Below are 24,913 nucleotides of genomic sequence, written 5' to 3' on the forward strand. Positions count from 1 at the left end.
CCCAAAATTAAGGACTGACAGAAATGAAAATTTGGAAACATTTTGAAAGAATCGATTAGCTTGAAAAAGAGTTAAGTCATCTGAATCAGGCTTATCTAGTCAGTCATAAAGAAGAGAATTTTTGAACTAATCTGGGGGCTAAAAGAGCAAAGCTCTAGAACCTGTATAAGATTCAGGAAAGGGAATGGAAATACAAATCCAAAGTGAAGTGGGTTAATGGAAGGGACAGGAACACCAAATTTTTTCATGGTATGGCTTCGACTAAAAAGTGGAGTAATTATATAAATAAAGTCAAGGTTGATAGGGGGTTTATTGAGAATCCTAATGGTGTCAAAACCATCATTGTTGCTCACTTCGAAATCTTGTACAAGTTAAATAGGGTGTTAGAAATAGCTGAACTAAACTGTGGGTTAAGGCAGCTTAGCTAGACGGCAATAGGTGAGATGATAAGACCAATGATTGAAGATGATGTATGGGAGACAATTGATAGCTATGACGAGGGTAAAGCCCAAGGCCTTGAGGAGTATAATATGAATTTTTTTAAAATGTAATGGAGGGTTATTAAAGTGAAGGTGATGGAGTTTGTCAACTCATTGTTCTCAACGAATAAACTAGATGCCGATGTCAACAACTCCTTCATGACACTTATTCCAAAGGATAGAAACCTAGTAAAAATGAAAGATTATCGACCTATCAGCCTTGTTGGAAGCCTTTACAAAATTATGGCTAAACTCTTTGTTAACAAAATCAAAGTGTTGATCAGTGGAGTGGAAGGAAATAATCAGTTTGCTTTTGTGAAAGGGAGGCAACTGATGGATGTGGTTCTTGTTACCAATGAGTTGATTGACTTGATCAAGAAAGAAAGAGTTGGAGGGTTAATTATGAAAGTTGATTTCAAGAAGGTTTACGATTGCATTGATTGGGGGTTCCTTGACTTCATCATGTCAAAAATAGGTTTCCATGAAAAGTGACGAAGATGGATTCACGAGTGCATCTCTATAGCTCGAATGTCAGTTCTTGTGAATAGATCATGTACAAAAAATTTTTGCATGCAACGAGGCCTTTGACAAGGGTGTCCGTTGCCCCCTTTCTTGTTTAACTTGATGGCTAAATGGTTTAGTTGTCTGATGAAAACAATTGAAAGTATGGCTTTTGTATTTGTATTCAAGTCGGTTGGAATGGACTTTCAGTGTTGCATATCCAATTTGCTGACGATACCATGATCTTTTGTTATCCTAACCTTAAGGAAATTAGGAACATAAAAAGGGTACTAAGAATCTTCCAATCGATGTTGAGACTCAAAATTAACTTCCCAAAAGTAGTCTCATGGGGATTGATATGGAATTAAAGATAATTGAAGAGTGGGCGAATGTGATAGGATGTAAAATTGACTTGCTACCTAGTTCTTATTTAGGGCTTCTTCTTGGGGCCAACCAAAGATCGAAGCAAGTGTGGAGGCTAATTATCCAAAAATTCTAAAACAGACTTATTGGCTGGCAATCCAAGTTACTGTTTATGGGAGGACAAATCACTTTGATGAGGTCGGTGCTCTCCAACTTACCTATTTATCATATGTCCATTTTCTTTATGCTTATTAGAGTGTGCAATGAAATTGAAAAAATCCAACGAAGATTTCTTTGGGGAGGAAGTGCAAACAGAAAGAAGATTCATTATATAAGGTGGGACAAGGGGTGCAAACTGAAAAATGAAGGTGGACTTATTATGATTGATCTTAAGACAAAAAATAAGGCTTTGCTAAGTAAATGGGTTTGGAGGTATAGAAGTGAAAGAGAGAGTTTGTAGAGAAGAGTGGTGAGAGAGAGTTTGTGGAGAAAAGTGGTAAGTGAAAAAAAAATGAGGAAAATGCAAACTGTTTACTACCTCAAATGCTAATTGGAAAAAGAATATCATCAGTATTGAAAAATATCACAAAACCCCTATCCTCTATTAACTTTTTCTTTATGCAAGTATAATCCAATTTTAGTTTTGCTCTTGGAGATAAAGAGATTATTAGATTTTGGTTTGATGAGTAGATTAAAGGCGTTTGTTTGCAGAATCTTTTCCCAAGAATTTGTGCATTAGTTGAAAATAAATGTGGCACTGTTAAAGAGTTTAGTCAATGGGAAAATGGAATTTGGGAATGGAGAGTGAAACTTAAAAGGATTATTTTTGGATGAGAATAGGAGTAATATAACTCTTTCATTAATACTATAGGTGAGTTCTTCCTATATGAAAATATGAAAGATGAGCTTGTGTGGAAGAAAATTGCTAATGGTGAATTTTCGGTTAAATCATTTTATCAAGATTATAATGAGGCAAAAGGGACAACTCAAAGGAAATGGAAATGGGTATAGGGGGTATTGTACCACACAAAATAGCAACGCTTATCTGGCAACTCATGCATAGGAAGACGACAGTCAAAAGTGAATTAGTAAAGACACGGATCATCAATACTGCTGAGGCTTTATGTCGTTTGTGTAAAAACTCTATTGAAACTGTTGACCACTTATTTGTGGGGTGTACAAGTGTTAGAAGTTTATGGTATGATTGGTACAAAGAATGGGGTTTCTCTTGAGTTATGCTTGTTAGATTTAAACAGCTAATGTTTATATGGAATGCTACTAAGGTGGGGTCAAGTATTGATAAGATCTGAAAACTGTGATGTTTTCTATAACTTAGACTATTTGGATTGGCAGGAATGAGGTGGTTTTTCATAATAAAGTATAGGATAAGGAGCTGATATGAGAGCTTATTAAACTTAGAGTTGCCATGTGGGTAAATGCTAGATGGCAGATTTCTTCAAGCTCTATCCTCGATATTTATATATATCTTACAGAGGGTTTCAAACAACTAAGAGAAAGGGATCCAAGACCTCCAACAGCATGGGAGAAATCGAAGGCTGATAAGGTAAACTTTAATGTCAATAAAGCGATCATTGGATGTTCGGGTGAAGCGAGTATTGGTGGGTTGCTTAAGAATGAAAAAGGGGAGCTCTTGATCAGATTCTCCAAAGCTATTAGCAAGGGAGACTTAAATCTTGCTAAGTATTTGGGCATCAGGGAAGCTTTTGTTCTTTTCTCTGACTCCATATGGGCAAACAACTACTTTCTTATTATTGCAAGTGATTCATGGAATGCCATCAAGTGGATTATTGATCCTTCAAAAACTCTTTGAGGCTGAGAAAATGGTTGTTGCACATTGAAGTTCTCAAGAAAAGAGTGATCGATTAAAAGGCAAGGCACACGTTGAGAGAAGGAAATCGCGAAGCTGATCGTTTAGCCAAAGAAGGAATGGGTAGAGAAGTTGATTTGGTTGAGTTCCTTTGCTCGATATGACGTTGCCTCTTCCTAGGCAAAAACATTCTATTATGGATAGTTTTTTTGTTTTCTGTCACTTTTTGTAGGGATGTTTATGGCTTGTACAAATGATGAAGGATCAAGCCTTAAGGTTGCTAGGAGATTAGGATGAAATTATGTGTACCCTGATCTCTTATTGAACCTTGGTTTCCCATATGATTGAATTTTTTCATTTTTCTGCTTTTATTGGGTTACAAAGTTGACTGTGCTTTTGTACCTTCCAGATCTTGACTGGTCTTGTTTTCCATTATTATTATAAAATGGAAATTTGATGCTTTTGCTTTAAAAAAAAACTTAAACTTTTTACTTTAAATTTATTTTAATTTAGTGATAAAAAAAGAGAGGTAGTTGGGGAAAAACAGAAAAAAATTCTAAAAAATGAATAAAATATATTTTATATAGTAAGGTAATTCTTCAAATTAATGAAAGACATTTTTGTCCATTAATATTTTTATTCTATTCCTTGCTTCTTAGAATAGCTAGTAGCAAGGGCCTTCGTATTAGCTATTCGTTCATCTCCTTGAATTGAAATTGTTAAAGAATGGTTAAGAATAACAAAGAATGGCTATTCCATTCTCCCAACCAAACATGTTATATTTAAGTCAAAATTAACCAAACATAAGAATTGCAACTAAATGTTGGTTGCAAATATTATCTCATTTGGCATTGCATTTGTAGTAAAAAACAATTGATAATAATTGGAATTAAAACATAATTCTAATCATAAAGCCAATTTTCATACAAGAATTAGCTTCAATCCTAATTCCAAACGAGATCTAAGAAAGTGATAATAGACTTAATTTATTTGTTTCAAAAGAAGAAAAAAAAGATGCATTTCACATTGTGAATCAACCCACATGTAAATGTCGAAGAAAACCTCATCATCTTCATTGAATAGGCAGATGACCACATCCACATACATTGTAGTAGTTTTAATTTAGGCATGTGTTTATAAGGGCTCATGGGATGCCCACTTTATTCCTCTTCATTTCAAAGGGATAGTGAAAAGTAGTAAGTCACACGTGTCATTTTTTGTAATCACATCCTGCTAAATGTTAAACATTATAGATCAGTACGCAACGCCATTTTGCTTGTTCTGGTCAATAGTTTTTATTTCATTTTAATTGTTAAAGTATACAATAAATGATGAACACTACCATTGGATTATAAAAGTTTCCAATGTTTGATTAAGAGACAACTTGATATGCTTTCTTCGGTTGCCTATATCATTCATGTATATTCAACACTTTTTTAAAAAAACCATTAATAAATTATCTAAAAGATTAAGAGGAATAAACTCAATCCTAAGCCTTCTTCACTAAGTGGCAAAATAAGAACACTCTAGTTGTGGATGAAGGATGAAAAACTAGAGAATAAAAAAAGACAAGCAAACCTCACCATTTAAATAAAAAATAATGCAGAGCATATGGATCTAGAAATGCACCGTTTCACTAATGAGATTTGTTAACCTTTTTAATTTTCTATTAAGTTAGTTGAATGTAATTATTATACCTTTTCTTCTTTACTTTATTGTTTGAACACTGTATATATATTTTTTCTTATTGAGCATTGATTGTATAGAAAAACCTTGAGAAATTTTCTCAAGGTTGCACTGTCTTGTTCCTTTCTTCTGTTCATTCTCTGACATGATATCAAAGTAGCTTGGAATCTAGTTGGCGGTCAATATATTTTCAAAGTCGCAAAATGACTTTTTCATCGATAGAGGATAAAAATTTTGTCTATATAGCATCAATATTTAGTTTTCTTACTACTGAATCATCACTCAAGTTCATTTAATCCTTTCAATAAAATTTACTCTTCAATGTTTAGTTCTTAAGAGTACTTTATTATCATCTAAAAAATCATTCCTAAAAACATAGGATCTGGAACTCAATCTGGTACATAGACTAGTGCACAAATCAATACTTAAATCACCCAAATCTCACCCATAGCAAACCTTCAATCACTTTATTACCTAAATCACATTGATAGTCCTAGTTCAGTGGTTATTAGCTCTAAACTTAGTAGTTACAATTACATAGTATGGAATAGGTCCTTTTTACTAGCAATGTCCATTAGGAACAAAACTGGTTTCCTAAATGGTTCCATACCTAAACCTAAGGTTACAAATCCTCTTGACTTATCTTGGACTTGATGTAACAATTTATTGGTAGTTTGGTTGCTTGGTTCGATTGCACAACCAATAGGCTCGACCATTTTCTTCATGGACTCAATAGTTGAAATATGGAGTACTTTAAGGCAAAATTTTGCCTAACTTGACTATACAAGGGTCTACAACTTACAATATACATTGGGAAACATCAATCAAGGCACAAAAACTGTGGGTGCATATTTTATTGAGTTGAAAGGAGTTTGTGAGGAACTGAGAAGTTACAAGCCTCTGCCACACTACCATTGTGGAAAATGTGATCCTAATTGTTTCAAGAAATACATAGACCAATATAAGAAAAACATGGTCTTTAGATTTCTAAATAGCCTCAATGAATCTTTTTCAGCTGTCAGATCTCAAATTATCATGATGGTTGTTATCCTAACTTTGGACAAAGTATATAGCTTAGTTCTGAGAGAAGAGACACAAAGGAATCTACTAATTCAAGCATAACTAGTCCTAAAATCCTCTACTATGATGGTTGCTACAAATATCAAAAGGAAAATGAGAAGGGATATTTCATGTAATCACTATGGGAAAAAGGGACATACTAGAGGTAAATGCTACAGACTTAATGGATTTTCAAAAAACTTTAAATTCACAAACGAAAAACCAGGTTTTAAAAAAGGAGAGGTAGTTATGAACAATGCAGCAATAATAAATGACTTAACAAATGATAGTAAAGTAGAACATGAAGATAAGATGGCAGCAATAGGCTCCATGTCTCAATTATCCATCACAAAACAACAAGTCAACAAGCTGATGGAGCACTTGAATAAGGATGGTATACGCAGCACTGATGGTAAAGTTCCTTTACAAAATACTCAACAGGAAAACAATTCACTTATAAACTTAGCTTTTACAGGTATTGTCTTGGGTCATCCTTATTTTAATACACTCAATAACTTACCTTCTAGTCTTGGAAATGAAAATGTTGATGTGATTAGACAAACGTATTGGAATTTAGACTCTGGTGCCACTAATCATGTGTCTTATTCCCTTAAGACCTTCATTTATACTAAACCAGTCAAAAATTGTTATGTGCAATTGTCTAATGATAAGAAGGCAGTAGTTTCTCATACAGGAACCACAAAGCTAGGTCCAAAACTAATCCTTGAGAATGTCCTCTGTGAACCTAAGTTTAAATACAATCTTATTTCAATAGGTTAGTTTACCAAAAATCAACAAACTTTTGTTTTCTTTACTAATATGCATTGTGTTATCCAAGACATACTCTCATGGATAGTGGTTGGGGTTGCTAGTGTCTTCTTAGGACTATTCTTGATGCAAGAAAACTTAAATGATCAAGATCTCTCCAAGAGTCTTTTGGACAAACTCATCAAATTTCCTTTTACTTTTTTTGTTAAAGCTTGTAAAGTAAAGAACAAATGTTTTGATCTTTGACCCTTTAGACTAAGACATGTGCCTTTGGACAGAATGAATGTTATGCAAAAACAATTTCCAGACATTGAATTTTTAGATGATTTAATTAGTGAAATTTGTCCACTTGCAAAGTAAAGAAAACTTCCCTTTCCTATATGCATACTCAAAACTCAAAAACAGCTTTTGAATTAATGCATGTAGATGTTTAAGGTCCATATAAGACACCAACATCTTCTAATCAAAGAGTTTTTCTCATTATAATGGATGACTTTACACGATTTACGTGGATTTTTCTCATGTGAAGCAAGAAAGATGTTTTATCAATAAGTCCTTCTTTCAACAGCTATGTTCAAAAGCAATTTAGTTCTTTAATCAAAAGTATCAAGTCCGGTAATGCACTAGAACTAAGGATGATAGATTTCTTTGATAAAACAGGGATCATACATCATTTATCAAGTGTTGAAACTCTTCAAAAAAATGGAATTATTGAGAGAAAGTATCAACATATCTTGATGGTAGCTAGGACTCTAATGTTTCGGTCCAATATGCCTATGCATTTTTAGGGACATGTAGTTTTAATAGTAATACATATCATTAACAGAGTACCTACCAAATTACTGCAAAACAAATCCCTATTTAAGTTATTATGTGGGAAGCTACCTTCTTATGACCATTTAAGATTATTTGGGAGCCTATGCTATGTGTCCATATTGTCACAAAACAGAAAGAAATTGGATAAAAAGTCATCAAATGTGTGTTTTTAGGATATCCTAGTAATGTCAAGGGATATAAAGTATATGATCTTTGTGCACAAAGAGTTCTAATTTCAAGAAATGTAGTTTTTCATGAATAAACATTTCCATTTCAACATGAACAATGTAACATACTAACAAACCCATTTTATCAAACACTTAAAGTGCATACCAGATATGCTAATGATGTTGATACCAATTTTGCAAATTATCCATCCTATGAGCTCACACCTGCAAAGTCAAGTTAAAATGAACCTACTTTAGCTTTAAAAATGCCTAAAACCACAAGTTCAAATGATTCATCACCAAATTCACCTAATACTGCTAGTTTGCCTAATACAACTAGCAATGAAAATGATGCATATAACAATCAAAATAATCAAAATTTAGAAAATGCGTATACTAACTTACCAATTAAAAAGAGTATAAGACCTAGGCATGCCCTCAAGTACTTAGATTCTTATCTTATTGATATGCCCTTATAGTCAAACACTATCACAACTCACCCAATCACAAAACACTTATCAACTCAGCATCTTTCAACTGCACATAAAACCTTCACCACATCATTATCTAATATATATAAACCTCATACCTACCATCAAGTTGCCAACCATTCACACTAGAGAGATGTAATGGCAATAACTAAGAGCTTTGAAAGATAATAAGACTTGGAGCATTATGCGTAGACCTTCAAATTCTTATGTCATAAGCTGCAAATGGGTTTGTTAGGTCAAGCTAAATGCAAGTGGTACTGTTGAAAGCTACAAAGCTCGACTAGTTGCTAAGGGCTATAATCAAGTAGCAGGTTTGACTATCAAGAAACATTCAGCCCAGTTGCCAAGCATACAACTATCAAAGTATTTTTTGCTTTGTTAACGGCTTTGAATTTGAATTTATCTCAACTTGATGTAGACAATGCTTTCCTAAATGGTGACTTGGAAAAAGAAGTGTATATGGAACTACCACAAAGGGTATGAAATCTAAAGGGAGTATCCACAAGGAACACAACTTATCCGTAAACTTCATAAGTCATTGTATGGCCTGAAGCAAACTTCCAGGCAATGGAATGTCAAGATTACTTCACTAATTCTACAATATGGATTTCATTAGTCCTTTGTAGACTATTCCCTATTCACCAAGAAAAAAGATGGTTCTTTCACTGTTCTATTATTATATGTAGATGACATATTGATTGGAAGCACATCATCACAGGCTACAGAAGAAGTGAAACAATTTCTAAGCTCACATTTCAAACTTAAGGACTTGAGAAAGGTCAAATATTTTCTTGGATTAGAAATAGCAAGGTCTCCTTAAGGAATTTCAATATGTCCAAGGAAATATGCCTTAGATCACTTAGAGGAACAGGATCTACTAGGTGCTAAGGTAATATCCGCTTCTATTGACTGCAACCATAAACTGTAGAAGACTCAAGATGGGGACAGATTAGTTAATCCAATAAACTACAGACAGCTAGTTGGAAAGCTATTGTACTTTACATTTAGCAGACCGGATATCTCATATGCAATGCAAATACTATCATAGTTCATGGACAAACCAGGGCTCAAGCATCTAGCAATAGGTCACAAGGTATTGAAATAACTTAAAGGTTCACCAGGCCAGAGGATCTTGATGAAGTCTAAATCAAATTTAAAGTTATCTGTCTATTATGACAGTGACTGAGCAGGGTGCAAAGATTCAAGGAGATCAATAATTGGATACAATATTTTTATTAGGGATTCCTTGGTAACATGGAAATCAAAGAAACAATCTATTGTAGCTCGAAGCTCAGTAGAAGCGAAGTACCGATTTATGGCATCAACATGTTGTGATGTTGTTTGGTTAAAACACTTACTTTCAAATTTTGGGATAGAACATGAAGATGTTGCAATCCTTTATTTTTACAGTCAATCATCAATACACATCAGCAAGAATCTAGTCTTCTAGGAGGGGAAAAAGCATATTGAGTTGGACTGTCATTTCATCATAGAGAAGGTGCTTAAATGTACAATTAAACCAATGTACATCTCAACTAATTTGTAGCTTATAGACATGTTCACTAAGGTAGTTTTACAATCTCCTACGCAAGATGAATGTTCATAACATTCACATGTCATCTTGAGGGGGAGTATAAGAAAGATCAAGAGGAATAATGGTAGAATAAGAAGACTATGGTTATGGATGAAGTATGAAAAACCAGAGAATAAAAGAAGACAAGCAAAACTAACCGTTTAAATAAAAGAGGATGTAGAGCATATGGAGTTGGAAACATATCATTTCACTAAGAAGGTTTGTTAACTTTTTTAATTTTCTATTAAGCCAGTTAAATGTAATTATTATACTTTTTCTTCTTTACTGTACTGTTTAAACATTGTACATATATTTCTGCTCAATGAGCATCGATTGAATAAAAAAACCATGAGAAATTTTCTCAAGGCTACACCTTTGTGTTCCTTTCTTCTACTCATTCTCTGACATCAATGTCGTTGAAGTTGAACTCTTAATTATATGCTTCAAAATTTGTTTTTGGTCAAGGGACAAATCGATAAGTTGAAAGCATACAAAAGCCTGCGATTGAATCTTCTCAGCGCAGGAGAACCATCCTAAAAGGAGGAACATGAACCACTAGACCTAAGTCCATGACTCTAAGACATACTAGCTCCTTTTGGATTTGATGAACAAGACAACAAACTTTATACTAGGGAGATTAAATAATCCTAAAGAATTAGATTTGTTAGTTTTTAAACTTTGAGTTATTCTAGTTCGAATTTTTAAGACAGATATCTAATTTAAAATTAATTGACAATAGGTGAAAAGGCTTTTGTTATATTTATATGCCTAGGATTCTTATAATTAAATAGAAGTGGAATTTCTTTTATCACCTTCAATACTTCCCTTGATGTGTAAAGACTATGAACTTATTATGACATAGCATGAATCACTGGAAGAACGAATGAATGTAGTCGCACAAACTTTTGTATAATTTTGCTTTTATAAGATGACTGCTTAGCTAATGGTTGGCCTATAAAACAATCTTATATTGATTTATACTACATGATAGGTCAGTAGTCCTTACAAATGAAAAAGAATTGAAGTAGCGATAAAAAGAATTTTATCTCTATTAAATTAAAGATATCACAAGCATATAAATATAAAAACGATCTCTCCACCTATTGACAATTGATTTAGATTAGATATCCATCCTAAAAATTTAACAAAATATTAAATCAAGCCTAACAACCAATCCTTGATTCCTCCGTAGACCTTTTTTTTGTTGATTCATGCTATGTGATTAGTTTGTAATCCCCATAAGTGAGAGTACGTATACTGAAGTGACAATGATAAGAGAAATTCCACATTTGTCAAATAAGCCGTATATAAATATAACGAGAGACTCTTTACATATTGCCATAGATCTTAAACGAGATATATATTTGTCTTAAAATTTTAATAAATTTGCTTTAACATGTATGTTTTATTTATTATTAAAAGTTATTATTTCATATACTGATAATGAAGTATTTGAATTTTACAATTGAATTTAATTACACATCACATCTCTGTAAAAAATTTATTAACTTGGCCATATCTAATTATGTAGACACATGTGATATAATGAATTTAAATTTATTTATAAAATTTAAAAATTTCATCGATATATTAAATAATAATATTATATATATTATAAAATAATAATACTGTTATATATGATATGTTTGCTAGTATCATTTTAGAGTCAGTGGCATGTGTTTTTTTTCAAAGAGTGGGTCCAGGGTGGGATTCTTATCTTTGTCTCTTGGCTATTTAGATTGATGGAAGATTTGGTCCAACTTTTTCTCTAGTCATTATTTTAGTCGCTGGGTCCCGCACCTTCGTGCCCACACTCTCATTCTTCCTGCTCCAAAGTAGATGTGAAATTTACCAAGTGATCTGATGACAAAACCTTGTACTGCCCTTTGCTCATTATTATGTTTTTTTAAAGATGATTTTATTGACACTAAGCAATCTTGTCATAAAAAGTCTTTTAACTTTTTACTAACAAAATTTGTTAACATAAGGTCTCTAGCTTATGGAAAAAGACATACACAGTTACAAGGAAAACTGCTTCACAAAATCAAAATCAATTTCCTTCCCTATCCAAAGCTAAAAGATAAGCTCAAGTTTGGTCTATTTAATTTATTATTTAAATATATTTTAAAATTAAAATTTAAAATAAATCAATCAAGTCAATTTAGGTGAACGATTTGTGGACTACTCTACCAGTTGTTTTGACATTGATAAATAACGAGTAATTAAGATCAAAATTAAAAAAGAAATTACTGCTAAACTCAAAAGGATTATATAGACGTTCGATTTTTATTTATAAAGGTATATATGAAATGAGATAAAATCGTGGGAAATTGAGTATGTTGTGGCATCAGAAAATATCAAATTTATAATAAATAATTCTTCTGAAATCACTTCATGAAATTGAGATCGATATTAGCTTAGATAAATTTTTGAGGAGTAAAAGGATAATTTTTATGTATAATAAAACTTAGGAATAAATAGATATCAAAATATTGTGAGATTCTAAATCAAAGCATAACTTAATTACAAGTAACAACACCTTTCTTTCCAAACGAGGATCTAAGTTCGAATCGATTTTTTCTCAAAATATAAAAATTTAATATATTAAAAAAATAAACAAGTGTTGTGGGGTTTGTGGATGCAATTATTCCCATTATGATAAATCTTTTCAAATTTTCACTCAACAACTAACTTTTTGCAATTGGAGATGAGAAAGTAGGAGGGACACCTCACGCCTGCACTGAAGGGACTTGTTGGACATGGAATTCTACTGATACATGCCCACCTTTAATAGGAAAAATCCAACCATTCCCCTCCATTCATTTTCTAATCTTTAATAAGCCTTCCTTCTCTCTCCTTGGCTAGGCTATGTATCAATCTCCAATTTCCAATTTCAGGTTAAAATTTTTAGACACTCAAATGTATAAAAACCTCTGAAAGGCTATATAAGTGGCTAGATAACTGATTTTGGTTTTTAATTTATTATTTTTTAAGAGTTGATTTACAGTAATAGAGTAAGAATAATGTGAATAAGTAGATTACGATTTCATGTAGAACAATTAGGATAATTAGAATAATAATTTTATGTGTAATAACTACTTTATACTAACAGTGAAACTAATCTAGTATAAGTAGTAAAGTCCACAGATTACTTTGACATTGGGATATTCAGAGACTTGTTGGTTTATTTATTAAAAAGTTTTTTTTAAAACTTTTTTCTGAAATTTAAATGTTTTTCTCTTTCACTCTTACCTTGTCTACTTATATCTTTTCATGTACTATCTTTTTCTTTTAATTTGTTATTGTGTAACGTTTTACGTATAGCTTTTCCTTTTTCATTCTATTCAAAAATAAGTCTTTTTTTATTATTAATACTCAGGAAACTCATTACTTTAATAGTCATATGATGTGTTTCTAACTATTATTTATTATATGTAATAAAATTACTCCTTTAATATCCACATAATAAATTTTAAAAACGGTTACTCATTATTCTATTAAAACTTATTTTTGTATAAACTTCTTTTTTAACACCATATATAAAATTTTCATAATTCATTAAAAAAAGAGAGCTTTTTTAGAACTATTACAACATATTTTTATCTAGAGCTTCACTTTCTAAATTCTCTCTAATTCTCCTCTATACACTAATTATTCACTTTTTCACTTTCACCTGTCAAGACACAGTACTAAAATTGCTCCTCTCTTCCTTTTATTTATTTGTAATGCTTCCTCTCCCTTTCATGAAGAACCCACTGGAAGGCCAAAATTTTCAGCGTGAAGAAGGTGAAAATGACATGCCATTTCCATTATTGTGCCTGCTTTATAGTCGCGTCCCAGCTCTCACCGACCAAAAGTTAATGCTCATCCTTGCATATATAAAGCCCATACACTCCAAACACTGATTCCAGTTTGTCTTGAGCATTTGTCACTCATTCAATCGTGACTAGTGGCATATGTAAGTCCAAACACTTACATTATGTAAGGCCTTCCTGTATTCAATTGTGGCTAGTGGCACGCTTCTCTAGTGGAATAGTACCTCAATTTCACATCAAACCTATCCTCTTCTGCTTTTGCTCTCACCTACTGGGCCCCCCTGCCCATGCATATAGGCACAAATACACAGGCATAAAACCAATTTACTGGAGCCTTCAACTTATTATCATAGAACAACTTTTCTCATATATTCTAGACTTCTGCTTCACATCTTTAGTATTCCAGCACAAGGTCCCAGACTACGGCTTCAAAAATCTAAACTTTCATGGCTTCCCGGCTTTTCTCTCTAAAGTACCATCCAAAGTGCACCCTCGACCCTACCTTTCATGGTGCCTTACCAAAATGCAAATTGAACAAAAAAACCAAAAATTTTCTCTTCCAATACAAGCCCTGTTTTCCAAGTTCATCAACGTGTATCAAACGTTCAACATCCTTGTCAAGTTTAACTCCACAGCTAGAAGAAATTTTAGTTTTAGAAGAAGACGAGAGGCCTCTTTGCCAAATCTGGAAGGAAATTCAAGGCTGCAACGATTGGGATGGACTACTAGACCCCATGAATCCTCATCTCCGCAGAGAAATCATCCGCTATGGTGAATTTGCACAAGCATGCTATGATTCTTTCGACTTTGATCCTCACTCCAAGTACTGTGGTTCCTGCAAATACCAAGGAGCCCATTTCTTTGAAAAGCTTGGAATGGCAGACCGTGGCTACCAAATCAGTAGATACCTCTATGCTACCTCGAATATCAATCTCCCAAACTTTTTCCAGAAATCAAATCTAAGCAGTGTATGGAGCACCCATGCAAACTGGATGGGGTACGTAGCCGTATGCACTGACGAAGAAGAGATCAAACGGCTAGGAAGGCGCGATATTGTAATTTCTTGGAGAGGTACGGTAACATACCTTGAATGGATTTATGATCTCAAAGATATTCTTCATCAAGCAAATTTCACCAAGGACCCTTCTATTAAAATGGAGTTGGGGTTTTATGACCTGTACACCAAAAAAGAAAACTCTTGCTCCTATTGCTCATTTTCGGCTCGTGAACAAGTGTTAGCTGAGATTAAAAGGCTTCTTGAATACTATGATGGAGAGGAAATTAGTATTACAATCACAGGGCATAGCCTTGGGGCAGCTTTGGCTTTAATAACAGCTTATGATATTGCGGAATTGGGGCTTAATCTTGTTGAAGGAGGAGAGTTTAGCAATAAAGTACCAATTACAGTTTACTCTTTTGCCGGTCCTCGAGTAGGCAATCTTAAGTTTAAGGAAAGGTGTGACGAGCTAGGAGTTAAGGTACTTAGAGTTGTAAATGTGCATGATAAAGTACCAACAGTGCCAGGTGTTTTTGCTAACGAGAAGCTTCAATTTCAAAAGTATTTAGAAGAGGCTGTATCTTTTCCTTGGAGTTATGCACATGTCGGGGTGGAATTGGCATTGGATCACACCAGTAGCCCATTTCTCAAGTCCACCAACGATATTGCTTGTGCACACAATCTAGAGGCCCATTTACACTTGCTCGACGGCTACCATGGCAAGGGGCGACGGTTTTGCTTGGTTAATAAGAGGGACATTGCCCTTGTTAACAAGGATAGCAACTTCTTGAAGAGTGATTATGGGGTGCCACCTTATTGGCGGCAGGACGAGAATAAAGGAATGGTAAGGAATAGCGATGGCCGTTGGGTTTTGCCGGAGAGACCCAGAGTGGAGGCACATCCACATGATATCTCCCACCACCTTGAAAAAATCCTTAAGGTTGCTTCGACTTCTTCACAATTGAAAGATGCATAATGTTCCGTAGTAGTTACACACTGATGTTTGATGTCAATGCTCAATTATGAACTCTTTTTTTCTTTCTTCTTTTGTGGTTTTGGTCTTTTGCCCCATAATTTGTACATTTTAAACGTGCACTGACTCATTGCGCCATTTTCTTTGACATGATAAGACCTAACACTGAGATGTGGACCTCATTTGATTATTTTCTTTCGACGCTGTTAATGTGCGAACTTAGACCTCTGCTGTTCTACCTCAGTCTATAAAAGCCACATATGAAAACTGAAAGCCTTATCCTCACATCCATATTCAAAGTGAAGTTGGTAGCAATCCCATCAGCCACAGTCCTTATTACGAATACTCAAACTAGATTACCTAATAATTATTACCTTTTTCTGAAAAGTTAATTAAAATTGAAACTTTAACTTTTTCCTCCTTTCTTTTGTCTATCACAATTTTTTTAATATTATTAAAACCAAAAGAAAATTAATTGGGACATCAATTTATGATATAAATTTTAAATACTACTTTAAGCAAAATATTTTTAAAAACTTCTAAATTATTTTAAAAATTTTAAAAAAATTTATATTATTTTATTATGTTTAAGCAAATCATTGCATTTTTGTTTAAAATAAAAAAAACTCTTATGATTAACCATTGATTAGTTGTTATTAGTAAAAATGTAACTTATCATTTTATACTTATTGTGAATGCTAACATGAAAATGAAACTTAACTCAAGGGGGAAATAAGAAGAAAAACCAAGTGAAGCAAAAAGAGTGTGAGCTTTTATACTTGAACTTTTGGAGGAATCATAAAAAAGATTGACTGGTTGAGAGAATTTCATAAATACTAGTATCAAGTTATTACTTCCTGCTCCATCCTTCAGTCCTTACAGACAATACAGAATCATACTATATACATTACAGACAATAAATATTTTTCTGATATTTTTATGATTGAAAATATGAAAAATAATAAGAGTAATGAAAAAATGAAATTGAAGGACCAAAATCATACTATATATTGATTCAAATACCTTGCCAGTAACTTATAGAAGGACTATGAATTAATTGATAGTTCCTTAGAATTACATTTCTAAATTACAGCTCAATTTAACAATGAATCAAACTATTAACATGTAGATACGTTTGAAAATTTAATTCTTTTTTTATTGGAAAATTTTAGTTTAATAATACGTGAATATATAACTCCTTAAGTGTATAAAAAATTAAATTCGAACACTTTCTCTAAATTTAAAAAACAAAAGACACTATTAACATGTGATTTTATTTTATTGAGAAACTCTCGGTTAAATTGTTTCATTGCTAAATTTTGGAAATGAAATCAAATAGGAATCTCTTTCCTGCAAGGAATGCATCTAACCTGCAGCAGTAATTGAATGTTTTCCAAAGGAGGTAATAATCATCAATGATGTAATTTTACGTATTTCCACCTTATCCTTGACGAAAATTTTTTAATCCTTCAATGTCTTCTTTATAGTTTAGATATCTTTTTTTTTTTTTTGAAAGAAGGAGAACGAAGGCTAATTTTTTATTTGACTTGAATAGAAGAACTTGTACAGCTAAAACTGAGCACACAAGTTGTGTTGCCAGGAGCGGAGCTTCACACTGCTTTGGTCCCAAAAATTTTTAAAATTTTATATATATTATATATATCTTTAATAAGTCTTTTAAAATAATTTTTTATTAAATAATTAATATAAATAAAAAATAATAAAATGATTCTATCATGAACACTAAGGTCTTTCAAAAATTTTAAAATTTTTTATTTATTATATATTCTTTCAATTGTTTGATGAAATTGGAGTCAATCAGTATATTGTTAATTATTATATAAATTTTAATCCAATATGCTAAATCTATCAAATTTATAAAAACTAAAAATAAGTCTATTAATTTAAATCTATTGAATTTTAATATAAATCTGAACTTATTATAACATATTATATCTCTTAATGATTCAGCTCAATAAATACCATATTATATCTCAACAATTCAACCTAATATGTTAATAAGCAATTCAAGAAGCAAATAGAAAATAAGAGGAGACTTTGCTCAAAAAATTACCCATTTTGTATATAATAGCAATTCATTTAGAGTTTGAAAAATTATTTTCTCTTCCACTCTTATGCACAAAGTGTAAGAGAGACTCCATTTATAGCTTCGTTCAATTATATATATATATATATATATATGACATTGTCATTATTGTTAATATGCATTTTATTTATATGATCAATGTTTTGTGAGTCTTATTTAATCTTTTAAATGATTGAAAATTAAAAGATATATACAGTTCTCTTTAACTGTTAAGTGTCTTTTTTTGAAAAATAAAATGACTTAAAAAGAACGGAGTTAGAAAAATCCTACACTTCATTAACAAGATAAAGACATATATATATGACTTATTTAGAGTGTAAGTAAAGTAAATAATATAAAAAAATTTTTAATCCCATACGTCCTTGAAGGGTAAATAAAGAAAAAATTAATAAAAAAATATTATTAAAACAATAAATCCCATAAATAAAAAAAATCTTCCAATGCTTTCTATTTGATCGCCTTTAAAAGTGCTCTACCTCCGCCCATATGTGTTGCTAATGAGACCTCAAAACCATCTCAAGAAATGTAATACTAAAATCTCTGATGGGCAGTACAGAATGTTGCAAAATCTTCTAATGGTTCCTTTCATCAACAATTCCGCACTCGGGGATAGAGCTTCGGGCACAAAAGTTTAAATGTAAGAGTCTGGCCTAGGATGAAGTATTTGAGCTCTGAAACTAAGGAATCAAAGTTGAATGTATCATCTCAGACTCCATAAGGTCACACAAGCGCCTCTGCAACATTGTAGCACTCAGTGAACCTGTTCTTGATTTATCTGCTAGTCATGGAGTTCCTGAGTCACAGTTCATAGCTCCAGAAGGTTATCTAATCATAATTGGACCAAGATGCTTCATCCCCAATGAAGACCTCAAAAGGGATTCAACCAATATCACAATTCTCCAATGAAAGCACAGGAGAGATCTACAGACCTCTTTGTAGTTTAGATTATTTAAACATTAAATTTACTTAATGAAAAATAAACTTAGAAACCTTTCCAAGTTTTCCAACACAGAGCCAACGAGAGTTTATCTTGTTTGAATCATAAAGGCAACCCCACCAAAGATACCAACTTCCAATTAGCTTAAATCGTAGAGGCAGAGCTAGATTTTTATGATTTTTTCTTCGAGACAAAAGGCAGAAACACATGAACACCTAAGGTTTGGGTGCTGCCAGTCTCATTTGCTTCACATATCACCAAAGCTAGTTTGGACTTTATTTGTTTTATGGACAATTCAAATCTTTTTTCCTTTTTTTTTCTCTTAAAAAAGGAACGTTATTTGGCAGCCGTACCTACACCTAATTATACATCTACACTTACAATTAAGATACCTTTTTTTTCTCTTTCCTTGGGTAGGGAAAAGACAAAAAAGAACGAAAGAAAAGAAAACAGAGAAAAGAATGAATAGATTAAAAAATTATTAATATGATTAATGTAAATAAAGATAAAACTTATTCAATTAATTTTAATTATTAATATATATCTAAATATTTTGAATGATTTTAAAACCTATATTTATTGTGTGCTATGTTCCAGATATAATCTGTTTATACATAATTATATAAATAAATGATGATTTTTACATCCAATTCCATGACTAAAATGGCCACCCAATTACCTCACGATAGAGACCTATGCTTTCCACAAGTCCTAATGGTTGATCAGCCGTCGCACCCTTTTATTTTCATAAGCAGCATGCAACACATTAAGAAGTGCAATGATGATATCTCCACTATTAAAGTCTTCCAGATATATACGCCTGTCTGCATCTAAAAGGAGGTAACAAACATGATTCACATGCCAGTTTTCCTACTCTTTCTTCACGTTTTTCTTCGGCAAACAAAAGTGCTTTCTTTCCTTCTTTTAACGAAATATCCAACATACCCGGCCAGCAGGTCATCCTAGGTCTTTAATCATACTAAACTATGGGCCCTCAATATTCCTCACTTTTTGCTTTAATATTTGTTCTTTTTTTCTATGGAGATATGCTCTCCACGTGGTTAAATGAGGATGTCCTTTTGCAACTTCTTTTTATTTATTTTTTCATTAAAATAATTAGACACAAATTAAATTCTAATAATTTTGTAAAAATATTATTTATAACAAGATTTAATTTTTATTTTTTCATTTTTAATAAAGAATGTTGTGAACTAAATTTAAATGGCTTTGTTTATGTATTGTACACGCAGTCAACTTTAAAACTATAATGACCTTACGCTAAAACTGGAGTCCAAAGATCACAAACTATTCATGCTGTAGAGATGTACAAACTTACTAAATCAACCGATCTCTTTAATAAAACAAGAATACTTGCTTTCTTGTTATTGCAGCTAAAAGGGGGAAAAATCCATAGAAGAATGTTACAATTTTTTTTTTTGAGGAAATTGTGAGATATGGTCAACCTCATAAAGCCATTTGAAAAATAACCTCAACTATTTTCACTCATGATTTAACATAAATACCTTTAAAGCCATTTCACATAAATTAAACCATTTATCACAATTTTCTCTACTGATTTTTCTCTCTGGCATCCATTTATTGTGCTCTTGATTTCTCTCTATAGCCATCCAGCTCTCTGAATTTTACTAATTTCTCTCTACCACATCTGTCTATTGTGCTCCAGATTTATCTCTCTCGCCATCCAGCTCTCTTTAATTGTACCACCATCCTCATCTCTCTCTATTTATTTCTCACCATATCGTTGTCAATTTACATATCAAAGAGCAAAAATGATATCAATGTTCATTCTTGGGTTTATTGATTTACATTCATAGAATCTCAAACTTGATGAGTTAAAGTTATATAAGTAATATCTGTAGATTAAAACATTGTCCAATGTTGTTACATATCATGCTTGCATGTAAAAACTCTAATGCACTTGACTTGTAACAAATCTGTTGAATATGGCATGATTTAAATATGACATGTAACTTGATTTTTATTTTTGTATTTCACGAGGACATAAACTCTTGGAGTTAAACACCTTAAACATGACGTGTAATAACTTTGTTTTCAACATTGTGTGTAACTTAATTTTTATCTTTGTATTTCACTATGACATAAACTATTGGAGTTAACCACCTTAAACATGGCATGTAATAACTTTTTTTCAACATGGTGTATAATAACTTTTTTTTCAACATAGCATATAACTTGGTCTCTATCTTTGTTTTCACTAAGACACAAACTCTTGAAGTTAAGCACTTTAAACATAACATGTAATAATTGCTTTTCTCAACATGGTTTATAACAACTTTTTTTTCAACATGACGTGCCACTTAGTCTTTATTTTTAGACTTTACTAGGACATAAACTCTTAGAGTTAAACGCCTTAAATATGACATGTTGCATACCACTAGTACATCCTTAGGAATGCTACTATCAAGGCTTTGGAATCCATCCGCAATAACCCCACCAATTAAAGAAAAAAGAAAAAAAAAAAGGCTCGTCGAAAACTAAAATAGCTTTATCTCCACTTTTTTTTTCTTTTTCTTCATTTGTTCGTTTATATGCATAAGAAGATGAATACGATGATGACCCTTATTTCTTATTTTTCATCTTTCTTTTTTTTTTTGAAATTTAAATTTTTTGTTGTTAACTTTTGCATGATTGTTTCCTTGTTCCTAAGTAGTGGTGGTGTTGATTTTGTGTTTCTAAAAAAACAACATTTTTTCCAGCACACAGGTTTTATTAAAAGTAATTTTATCCAAAAAAAATTTTCTTGGCTAAAAATAGTAAAAATTAAAAAGAGAATTATTTTCGAAAATACCTTATCTTTGAGAGTTAAAAAAAATAGTTCTTTTTTTTAAATGAAAAGCTTATCCATTGATCACATAAAACTGCCTACTTTAGGGCCACTTTGTCTTGTTCTAAGATCGTCCTTATAAAGTTCACAACAATCGATGCCAACTTAGCTTGATGTGAGGTGTATCCATGATTAGCTCCTTCCATCATGTGTAACTTGTGATTAAGTTTAATCTTGGAAAATTCCAATACATCTTCAATGGGAATTATCTCATCAGCAGATCCAAGGACTGTCAAGACCCAACATTCTTTGTCAGTGTTAAGGCAAGCTTTATGCATATCTGTTCTTAAACATTCCATCAAACTTTCCTCAATAAGATGAAATTCAGCACCTCTTGTCTTTTTTTTTTTTGAAAAGTTATTTATTAACACTAAGCCACCTTGCCGTTGGGAGTCTTTAACTGTTTGCTAAAGACTCTCTTTGGAATAATACATTTAGCTTGTGCAAAAAAGATATATACACTTACAACCAGAGACTGCATGAGCAGTTCCTTTACAATTTCCTTTTGTAACACCCCTGATTTTTTGATATGGCCTAAATATGATGTTGGCCAAGTGATTTGATGAGTAAACTTGAAAAGTTGATGTATATGCTTATGGAGCATGCATGTGGTCTATAGAGAAATACTTGGAATTTCAGTGTATATTAAGGATTCTAATAATATGATGAAATAGCTAAGCCAATTGGCAAGCTAAATTGAATTATTGATGTATAAGTTTAAGAGTTGAAGGGTATGCCTATGTCCATAGAACAATGAATATGATATATGAGTATGTGAAGGCCCAAAATAATGTTGTGCTTATGTTTGGCACTTAAATGGTATAGTGCATTGTTTGGCACTTAGATGAATATGATGCTTAGGCAAAATTATGCTAAGTTTTAATTTATATACTATGTGATTTGGAGCATAATGAAGATTTTAAACTATGTGATGAGTTTATTCTTTGATGTTGAGCATTCTTGATAAATTGAGGTGAGAATGATAATTGTGACACTTAGAACATGAAACCTTGAGACTTAGCTAAATTTTGAGGAATGGGTGATAAATCTTGAATTTTAAAATTTGGATTGAGATTTGATTGTGTGCTTGAGTATATGAATGATAATTATGAGTTAAGATAATCATTTTGAAGTATGACTTAAACAGGAATAAGAATCAGCCTTCCTATGACCTTTTAACCATCATAACTTCACTAGTAACCTTAACCAACCCACTAATTCAAATTGCGCACAGTATCATGGACTTGGGATTTTTTATTGAATATCTCATTTCCTCTTTTCTTTTCTTTTCCACCTTCCCCTTTTTTTTCTCTCTTTACTCTTTTTTTTCCTTCACTTTTATCCCTATTATCCTATCAATTTTTCATCTTTGTTCTTTTCTGGTCCTTTGTTCTCTTTTCTTTTTTTTTCTTTCTCTTTTTTTTCTTTTTCTTCATCTTTTCCTTTTTTTTAACCTATTTAACACAAAAATGGCACAAAACATATAAACGTGCCAACAAACAAGCACATCAATGTACAAATAGTCACATCCCTTTACAAAAAATAAACCTTATTCTTGCACACAATGTTGAGTCCCCATTCCCTTCATTCTCTAGGAACAACCCTCGTAATCCCATCCAACAGCTAAAATAGAAAGCCCACAACTCTCAAGAAAATTTTGTCAAAACAACCTCACTCCCCACCTATCCCAAATAAAACAAAAAAAAAATCCTGAAAGAAATTAAACCCAACAAACCCATCCCCTGAAACCATAAAGATCCCCACTCACGCACCCCCTCCCAATATTACACTTCAAAGGCAGCACAAACCTCCCTAGAAAATAACTACAAGAGGATACTTAAATAGGAAGTCAACATAAAAAATGATCATCTGACCTAACAAAATGAACTAAACCACAAATTCAATTACTGATTATGTTTTTTTTTTTTCTCTTTTTTTTGAGAATTCATAGTTTTTTTTCTCTTTTTTTTTTTGAGAATTCATACTTTATTTGCTTTTTTATTCATTATTTTTTCCTTGCCTTTTTTTTTCTTTTTTTTTTTCATTTTCTTATTGAGACCACTACTTACTCTTGGCTTCAACTCACTCGTAAGCTTGTCCTCCACTTGTGGATCCTAAGAACCCTGGACATCAACTAAGAAAAAAAGCTACAACAACAAGTAAACAAGTTAAATCCTTTAAGCAAGAGAAAATATCATCACACGGCAGAAAACTTCTACATGCACCACCTTAAAACTCAACCCTTACTCAACCATCCATAATAGCTCACCCTGTCCTCTCCACTACTTTCTCTTCAAGCTCATCCATTGAATTATTTGTAAACCTTATTACCTTGAGAACTTCCCACTACCTAACTTGCCTTCTAAGGCTTTCAATGACAAAATTAACCTTCTCATTCTCCATAAAGCTTTGTACGGATTAACAACCCAGTGAACACATTTGATGAATTGCTTTCAACTATAAGCCTCACCCTATCCTTCCATTTAGACACGATAAAATCTATAAACTCTTTAATTGCCATTACTTCTTTGTATGCACACTTATAACTAACTGCCTAGAAAAAAATCACCTTCACCCTTCATTTTTTCCTTTGAAAATCTTTTCCCTTACTTGCCTTGGAAATCCACGTGTAGCGCCATCCACATTAAATTTAAAAGTTCCACTCGAAAGGTTTATCCAACCGATAGTAACTCTCAATCTCATATCCCTTTGCTTAATATGTATCACACTTGGGTTTCTTATCATCCCTATCATCTGGCCATTTGCCTTTGCCACCATACAAGCCTTGTTTCAACTTAATCAAGACAACGGTTTCCACATCACACTTTACCTTTAAAGACCATTTCATTTCTCATTAACCAAATGGTCCACCTTATCATGAAAAAAGCTGACCTCCAAAATTTTCCATCTTTATTTTGGACCATGTCATTCCACTCAAGAAATAAAGGCATTGCTTTTTCGTGGGCCACCTATTACACACATTATTGTTCACCCCATCTTACCCAAACTCTTCAAGTTTCAAAACAGTCGAAGAACAAATGATCGACAATTTTCATTTTTACTTTATATAAAAGACATATAACTGAGTCGGCTCTCATCAGTTTCCTTTTAATCAACTCTGCTTTCATTACCATTTTCCCTTTAATGGCTCTCCAGCAAAAGACTTCAACCTTCAAAAGTGCTAACCCAGTTTACACTTTTTTTCACACTTCTTGGACATTATTATTCTAGCTCGCTAGCACTCAACAAAAAGACAATTGAAGATTCACCTACTAAAGTCTATCTCCATATCATCCCATCTTCCAAATTGTTAGCTACTAAACTATCCTAAATAACTTGTAGTAGTTGTTCCTACTACTCTTTTTCTTACCAAAAAATCTCCCTCCTCAAATTTTTTCCCCATTGCCATTTTTGTTCCCTCAATTTCCTAAACTCTTTAACCATACCCATTTTATTAACAGCTAAGACGTAAATTCTAAGAAAACTT

The 24,913-nt window shown here is 32.4% G+C and overlaps 1 protein-coding gene across 1 annotated transcript; it reads left to right on the plus strand.

Moving 5' to 3' along the window:
• Positions 1-13,347: 13,347 nt before the first annotated feature.
• LOC110412264 (alpha/beta-Hydrolases superfamily protein) lies at positions 13,348-15,581 on the plus strand. The gene has a single exon (XM_021422791.2). The coding sequence runs from the start codon at positions 13,993-13,995 to the stop codon at positions 15,517-15,519; it is 1,527 nt and encodes a 508-aa protein (XP_021278466.1). The 5' UTR covers positions 13,348-13,992; the 3' UTR covers positions 15,520-15,581.
• Positions 15,582-24,913: the final 9,332 nt, after the last annotated feature.

Source organism: Theobroma umbraticum, unplaced genomic scaffold (genome assembly GCF_002168275.2).
Source record: "Theobroma umbraticum cultivar Fairchild unplaced genomic scaffold, ASM216827v3 scaffold_95.0, whole genome shotgun sequence".
NCBI classification, from domain to species: Eukaryota; Viridiplantae; Streptophyta; class Magnoliopsida; order Malvales; family Malvaceae; genus Theobroma; species Theobroma umbraticum.